The sequence below is a fragment of the Conger conger genome, chromosome 15, assembly GCF_963514075.1.
Source record: "Conger conger chromosome 15, fConCon1.1, whole genome shotgun sequence".
NCBI classification, from domain to species: Eukaryota; Metazoa; Chordata; class Actinopteri; order Anguilliformes; family Congridae; genus Conger; species Conger conger.
The window spans coordinates 19474963-19483485 of NC_083774.1; the positions used below are offsets into that span (position 1 = coordinate 19474963).

Sequence of the window (8523 nt, forward strand, 5' to 3'; positions counted from 1 at the left end):
ATTCGAGTCTGATCAGGAAAAGTAACGGAGCATAAATATCACGTGTTGGGTTCGGCGTTCTCGTTCTGAAGCCTTTCTGAAAACGCCATGGAGCGTAAGTCTTAAATGCTTAATCTTACTCTAATTTACAAAATTGTAACATAATAGTGACACTTTCACCTAGACATCAAGTATTTTTACATTTTGTGCTGAATTCTTTCAAATCTTCCTTGCGACTGTAGCTGGGTAGGTTAGATGGCTAGCTAGGTAACTTGGCTAAAGAATGTGTTGCCAGTCCCTTATTCGAGCTAAACATTCTCTGTTTGGCTTTTACTTTGTAGGAATTCTTCACTCTCGTTTACCAGAAGATCAGAAAAAACTTATTGGACTTCAGGTAACAATTTGCTGCTTCTACAGTTAACGACATGGTTTAAAGCACACTGGAATGGGAGATTGGGGAAATGCGATGCACACATTTGGTAGATTTCTGATGGGTCAGGGTGGATAGCGAACTTAATGGTCCTGGAAGCTGATGTTGTATTGGGATATAATGCTTACGTATTTACCTATGGGCACATGATCTTCTCCGCGAACTTAGGCTAACTGATGGCTAGCTAAATGTAATCGCTTGTCCCTTACCACAGTTCTCATTTGCACTTTTATTTCACCCGGAGTGCTGTCCTGCAACCGCGTTTGCATTTGGTGCTGCAGTCATGTACTCTAACGTTACACCAAACTTGGTCAAACAATGTCATTACGATGTCCCCTAAGAGAAGAAGTAAAAGAAGTAAAACCATGCAAGGTTTATTTTACATGAAGGCATAATCTGGAACTACATTACAGACCATTTGTTTGAAAACTTGTGATGTACACTATTGGTGTTTTTTTTTTTTGATTTATATGATGCAATTTACACCACCTGCTGTTCCAGTCTCAAGATGGCAGAGAGGCAGAGGCATTCACAAACGCCTTTCTAAAGAACAGTATTCCCGGCCTCAGCAAGGAGGCCATTAATCAGTTCATGGACCGGAAGGCTGTTGTCCTAGAGTACCCCAGAAAGAAAAAGGAGAAGCCAATAAAGAAGAGGTCTAAAGGACTAAATGCCAAGCAGAGAAGAGAGATGAAGATCTTTCAACTGAAACCAGAGCACCAGAGGTTTGTAGTGCTGCTGTAATGTTTGCATTGTGATTTGACTTAGTATGAGCTTTAGTTTTATTGGTTTCAATTAAACAATGCTGACCTATTGGCCAGGGATAATCAATAGAGCATACCTTAAATTGGAGTTGGGAAATGGGAATATATATCCAGTGGGCAAGCACCAGCTAGGTTCTGCATTTTGAGGTATTTTTAAACACCCCATGTACACTTTTCCAATAAAAAACAATCTCTATCCTCTTTTACATGTCCATAGCACCTCCAACTCCTTTATAATCTACATAGCAGGGGAAGTGTCATTTTGCACAATATGGGACCTCTGGCTGTTAATATCAATGGTAATTATCACAGTGAATGCCTGAGTAACCTATATTTACTTGCAATTAACCAGTAATTAAAACGCTTCACAGAACCAGAACAGTAAATCCATGTGAACTCAACTGATGCCATTGGTTTCGTCTTGTAGGTATGAACTGTTCTTGCCACTCCATGAGCTGTGGAAGCAGTACATACGAGACCTGTGTAACGGACTAAGACCTGACAGGTGAGCAGCGTGCACAGAACCAAGAAGAGTTCAGGCTGAGCTGTCCATCCTGCCCAGCTTTGTAATGACATTTCAGTCCATATTAAACATATTAAACACCTTAGTCAGTTATTCTGTGTTTTTTAATACTGGTCATTTAGAATTATCACCATTTGCTCTCATTGTGTCCCCTTTTACATAGCCTAGCTCACATTTTGTCATAGATGCTTGCATTGGAAAACAAGGAAACCTATTGCAGTTTGTTAACCAAAAAAGCCAACCTAAGTAACAGATTGCGTTACTTAGTTTTCTTGGTTTATACTGGTTGGAGAGAGGTCTCCATGTGACATTCTGTTTGGCCTATTGCAGTAGTTTTTAATTTTCACTGTAGTTTTTATCTTCTGTTCATGTAATTTGTTATTTCAACTATATTGATTGGAATTTTACCTGTAATACAACCGGAAACTCTGGAAAAGTTATTAAACAAATTTTGGGTCACGGTTTCGAGGGAATACCAGTTTATTTTCAGAAGTGAATATTTTCATACCATCTATGATCTGTCTCGAGTGCTTCCCCTCTCCGATGTGGCCCATTCTGTCTCATTCAGCTGATATTGCACGAGCAGGCTGGCGGTGAAGAAACTGGTAATGAGAGACCGGACCTTAAGAACTGGTCTCAATTTCTTTGGCTGTTATTTGCAGTAAATGTACTGTAATATCACACTGCACATTTTCCATTGTGTTACAGCAATCCACAGTTAATTCAACAGAAACTCCTGAAAGCTGATTTTCATGGAGCTATAATCACAGGTGAGCTACTCATTTTCAATCATTTGGGATCCTTTCACCCATTGTAGTTTCGACTTTTTCTAATTTCAGAGTGCACAAATACAAAATAATTTTATCCTGATTAATGGAGGGAGTCTGGCATGCCCTGGACTCCAGCATGCATCATCACGATCCACTTGTTGAATATTTCCTGCTTATCTAATTCCAGGTGTCCTTCCTTTCTATAACCTCATCGGTGGTCTATCAAACATACTCTGCTAGCAGTGAGATGTGTTCATATTTTTTGTGCATTGAATTTATTTCCTCCTAAGTATCCACCTACTTTTTAACTTCATCCAGTGGGGGAACAACATCTCATGTGGTGCCTACCCTTAGCTCAGCGCCTATGAAGCAGAATAATAGGAGACTGAGGTTTCTGGAAACCCAAAATTACAGCTTCCACATGCACATGTCATCTTAGCTAGTCCTGGTTTTGCTACCGAGAGCATTTTGATTTGGTTCAGATAGGTTGGCAATGGCTCCTCCCATTACCTGTTACCAGTTATCAGTGCATTTTCTCATGCGGGGGACTGAACACTGAAGCGAAAGGCTGACTCGCATTGTCGTGTGTACAGTATGTGTGCACTGATACGGGTGCTAACATAGTGCTGTGACTGCTCTGTCTTGGTCCTACTGCATAAATCCTGTTTTTATATTTCAGTGGAAAAATCCAAATGCCCGTCATACGTGGGCACGACGGGAATCCTGGTCCAAGAGATGAAGCACATTTTCAAAATCATCACCAAAGAGGACAAACTGAAAGGTATCTAATGAGCAAACGTTGCAGTGCGTTGCAACATCTGGAACATGCGTGTTAAATGGGACGAATTAAAGTCTTGCTCTCTCTCTGCTCCACAGTCATCCCCAAGCGCAACAGCGTGTTTGCTGTGGAAATCGACGGATTCACCTCCCATATCTACGGCAGCAAGTTCCAGCTGAAATCCAGCGAGAGGTCGGCTAAGAAGTTTAAAGCGAAGGGAACCATAGATCTCTAAGGGAGACAAATGGTGCCAATGTCTCATCCAGTTAAAATGGGCCAGGAAATGTCATTTGTTATTTCTTTTTGTTTTATAAGCATGATGTGTATTTAATTGATTATTGTCATTTTATTGATATATGAACATGTAATGCATAATTTCTATATATTTTTTTACATTTCTTTAAAGACATTCTTCATGTTATGGAGTTCTAAAATATTATTTTAAGTTTTGGTGTATATTTTCATTTAGACCCAACCATTGTTCTGTGCAATGATATTTGGTTGTGCAGTTCATTGACTCATTGACAGAGGCATCAACGGGTTTGGTTTAAAAAAGCAATAAAATATAAGCAACACCAAAATGGCTTGCACAGTGAAGTTATGTCTCCCGATGTTGTATGTGTACATGTTGCTTTATTTATTTAGAACTGCCTTTAATATAAGAGTTGGTTGGACCTAATTCCAATGATGCTTGCCATCAAGAAGTGGGGTGGGTTCCTATATCTACAGTGCTACACTACATTTGTGCCTCAGAGTGGCAACTTACTGACAGAACTGAAATGGTTCCTTTTAATTCAAACATGGTAAGGAATAATTAAATCATCTTTGTCACTTTCAACAATTACCTTTGCCCAGCCTTTGTTTGCCTGCTTTTCTGTAAGTTCCAGCTCATATAATTGACTCTACACAACATGCCTGAAGCTCTCTTCTGTTACTTCGTCTGACAATCCTTGCTTCAAATCCAGTTTGTAAGTCGTTTGCATAATGTTATGCATGCAAGAACAGGTAGTATGGTAGCTGTCGTTTGACTAGGCCAGCTGCATCTAAACCAAGCCTAAGAGCTTGGGAGTGAACTATCGCCCTGAAATTAAAACTGATTTTTACATTTTTAATTGCGACTCAGTGCTGTAAAATTATTGCATTCATAAGCATCGCTTATGGAAAAATAATTTTTGTACCAGCTTATTGCAGTTACCTAATGGGTATTTTCTGAGGTCAGCTCACTTGTGGCCCTATACTAGCCATTGTAAAGTGAGCAGGTCACTGGGAATTTCTGTTTAAGTATCCTCCATCATAGACATCTGTCTGGGCCCATTGAAAACATAAACTTAAAAAAAGGTCACCTTTCCCTTCATTGAGACATGCAGTACCAGTGAAATCCACAAGGGGGATCTATAATCCACTCAATCCTTCTATCTTTACACATTCCTAAACTGGGATCGATGTTCAGTTTATCTACTGGACCCTTATTTCATCCACCTTCCAGACTCATGTGTGAGGAGCACAACCATTTTGATCAGCAACTCTACCCCAAGATGGTATATCAAATGTACTGTATATAAATTCTGATGTATAAATCATTTTTTATACCTGTTATGCCTCAAAACATTAAATACAAATGAAACATTTTACTATTATCAAAGCACTGACAATTAATAATAATAATAATAATAATAATAATAAACTAAATAACCAATTGGGGGGGAGACACACTTCTGAAATATGGTGACAAAATGCACAAAAAGTGAAAGAATAGCTATAATATTTATAAATAGGAATGTTTTCAATTCTATATGTGAGTGTTACAAAGTATGCATATGTAAACATGTATTGCAAATACGTAAATTAGATATAAACAAAGCTCTTTTTTTGGTAGTGGTGGTGTCAGGGGACACTGCTATATGGGACACCATCTCTTAGATGATGAAAAATATGTGTTCTGACCTTCTGTGCCATTAAAAATCATACCAAGGCTCACCACCTTTATCAAAAGCTGTTTACTCGTGTCTTTCAGTCAGCCCTTACCGTAAGGCAATGAAAGCTGTTTACTCATGTGTATTTCAGTCAGCCCTTAGCGTAAGGCAATGAAAGCTGTTTACTCACGTGTATTTCAGTCAGCCTTTAGCCTAAGGCAATGGAAGCTTCCATTGTAAGTTGAGAAGATCATCATGTATACCCCATCAATCATCCAATTATGTATGCAATTGTACAACTTAATGGCCATATACAATGTTTTGGAAGAAATGGCCCCACCCATACACGTGTGTGTGTACGTACATATGTGTCAATGTAAGTGTGTATACACAGTACTGTGTAAAGGTTTTAGGCAGGTGTGAAAAAATGCTGTAAAGTAAGAATACTTTGAAAAATTGAAATGTTAATAGTTTATTTTTAGCAATTAACAACATGCAAAGTGAGTGAACGGAAGATAAATCAAAATCAAATCAATATTTGGTGTGACCACCCTTTGCCTTCAAACCAGCATGAATTATTCACGGTACACTTGCACAACGTCAGGGATTTTGTAGGCACATAGTCAGGTGTGTGTGATTAACCAATTATACCAAACAGGAGCTAATGATCATCAATTTGATATGTAGGTTGAAACACAATCATTAACTGAAACAGAAACAGCTGTGTAGGAGGGTTGAAACTGGGTGAGGAACAGCCCAACTCTGCTTCCAAGGTCAGGTTGCTGAAGACAGTTTAATGTCAGAAGTCCACACCATGACAAGACTGAGCACAGCAACAAGACACAAGGTAGTTATACTGCATCAGCAAGGTCTCTCCCATGTAGAAAGGCAGACAGGGGTTTCCAGATGTGCTGTCCAAGCTCTGTTGAAGAAGCACAAAGAAACGGGCAACGTTGAGGACCGTAGACTCAGTGGTCAGCCAAGGAAACTTAAACTGCAGCAGATGAAAGACACATTATTCCCTTCCCATTCAGAAGATGTCCAGCAGCGCCATCAGCTCAGAATTGGCAGAAACCAGTGGGACCCAGGTACACCCATCTACTGTACGGAGAAGTCTCGTTATAAGTGGTCTTCATGGAAGAATTGTGGCCATAAAGCCATACCTCCGAAGTGGAAACAAGGCCAAGCAACTCAACTATGCACGAAAACACTGGGGTGCAGAAAAATGGCAGCAGGTTATCTGGACTGATGAGTCAAAATATTTGCCTGAAGCAGAAGGCAGTTTGTTCACCAAAGGGCTGGAGAGCTCTACAAGAATGAGTGTCTGCAGTCACCAGTGAAGCATGGTGGAGGTTCCTTGCAAGTTTGGGGCTGCATTTCTGCAAATCGAGTTGGGGATTTGGCCAGAATTAATGGTCTCCTCAATGCTGAGAAGTACAGATACTTATCCATCATGCAATACCATCAGGGAGGCATCTGATTGGCCCCAAATGTATTCTGCAGCAGGACAACGACCCAAAACATATAGCCAATGTCATTAAGAACTATCTTCAGCGAAAAGAAGAACAAGGAGTCCTGGAAGTAATGGTATGGCCCCCACAGAGCCCTGATCTCAACATTATTGAGTCTGGGATTACATGGAGACAGAAGCATTTGAAGCTGCCTAAATCCACAGAAGAACTGTGGCTAGTTCTCCAAGATGTTTGGAACAACCTACCTGCCGAGTTCCTTCAAAAACTGTGTGCAAGTATATCAAGAGGAATTGATGCTGTTTTGAAGGCAATGTGTCATCAGCACTGCTGTCTGTTTTTTTGGAGGATTTTACTTGTCTGAGGTTTTGTCACCTTAGGGTGACGAAACGTTTCTATCTGTGTTATCAGTTAAAGCAGTGCTGGAAACCCCCCGTGTGACAAACGCCTGTATGCCTGCACCAGGCTCAACAGCATTCCAGGCTGACTGTTTTTCTCACTCACTTCCGTGAGAATGTTTTTTGTAACCCAGCCAGTATGTAACACCCATCTGAACCTGGATGAGAAATAGATTTTATTCATATGTTTATTTAATTTGGCACACAACATGGGGCTGAGCATGTTCACCCTAATTTGGAACGGCCAGCGATCTGAAATCACCGCCGCCTTCATGCACAAACCCCATTGCCTTTTTCATTTTCAAAAGAAAGAGCTTTTGTTGTTCTGCATAATTGTGAAACTAGATGTCTCTTAAGTTTCAATAGAATATATACATTTTACTGCTGTCTAATTTGACACAGACCTATAGTCCGTGAAAAGCAGGAAGCTTAAGCTCTTGGAAGGCAGTCAATGTGAAGATGGGAATCTTTGGACAGTTAGAACCACATCTGACAAATTTCAATTTGCGTAAGAATCTAACAGTTATTTTATGTATTTATTAACATTTATTTATATGGGGTAAGTTGACTGAACACGTGTGGTCTTTTGCAGCAATGCCCTGTTAATGCCCCCAAGTTGCCTAACCTGCATGTCTTTGTATGGCGGGAGGAAACCCACACAGACACAGGGAGAACATGCAAACTCAACACATAAAGGCCCAGGCCGGGATTTGAACCCAGGACATTCTTGCTGTGAGGCGGCTGTGCTATCCAGCTCAACCTTAAGGCGATCTTTGAAATTAGAATGTTTTCAGCATTGGGCATGTATGTGTTTGGTAAAACCAAATGTTATTGATGATTCAACATTAATCATGTGAATACATGCTAGGCATAGTAACCACTTATCCATTTTGATTGATTCCACATTTTAGTGTTATTAGGTATCATACCTTAAGTATCACCCCTTTTCTTGACACAACCTTGAAAATGACATGCCAAAAATAAAATTCTTGAACCCTTTTGACTACAGACATAATCCTGGCCTCTTCTGAAAGGTAACCCTTTGGGGTTTCTTTTCTGAATAACTTCAAATATTACTCAAACAAAGTTACAGAAGCTGAAACACTGAAAAATGTTCTTGCTGAAAATATTTTCGGCTTTTGACTAAATACAGATGAATGTATTATTAGAAGTACAATGTAGCATTTTGCTTACTAAATTTTGTAACACTTTTTGTCTTGAAAAAAGGGCATGACCATATTTTTTGTTGTAGGTGCATTTCCAAAATTCAGAGAAAGCAAGGTCCCCCCAGGCTTGTTTTGCCACCCACGTGTTACTTACAAAATAAGGAACTGTTGTTGCTAAAACAGGGATGAATGTAAAAATATATTCCATGGCAATGACTGTCATTCTATTTATATCAAGAGTAAAGTTTCAACTTTCAACCTTCATTTACACTCACCCTGACACTGGTTCCACCAGTTCCATCAATATCCACCCCCCCTTTCCGATATTCCAAA

At 39.7% G+C, this 8523-nt stretch overlaps 1 protein-coding gene across 1 annotated transcript; it reads left to right on the forward strand.

Moving 5' to 3' along the window:
* pop4 (POP4 homolog, ribonuclease P/MRP subunit) lies at positions 1–3841 on the forward strand. The gene is made up of 7 exons (XM_061222450.1): positions 1–94; positions 321–373; positions 911–1134; positions 1601–1678; positions 2405–2466; positions 3146–3247; positions 3343–3841. The coding sequence occupies exons 1-7, from the start codon at positions 88–90 to the stop codon at positions 3477–3479; spliced, it is 663 nt and encodes a 220-aa protein (XP_061078434.1). The 5' UTR covers positions 1–87; the 3' UTR covers positions 3480–3841.
* Positions 3842–8523: the final 4682 nt, after the last annotated feature.

Coding starts and splice junctions, on each gene's coding strand:
- pop4 (XM_061222450.1), top strand. Junction 374..910: donor AAAAACTTATTGGACTTCAG/GTAACAATTTGC, acceptor CTGCTGTTCCAG/TCTCAAGATGGCAGAGAGGC. Junction 1,135..1,600: donor CTGAAACCAGAGCACCAGAG/GTTTGTAGTGCT, acceptor TTCGTCTTGTAG/GTATGAACTGTTCTTGCCAC.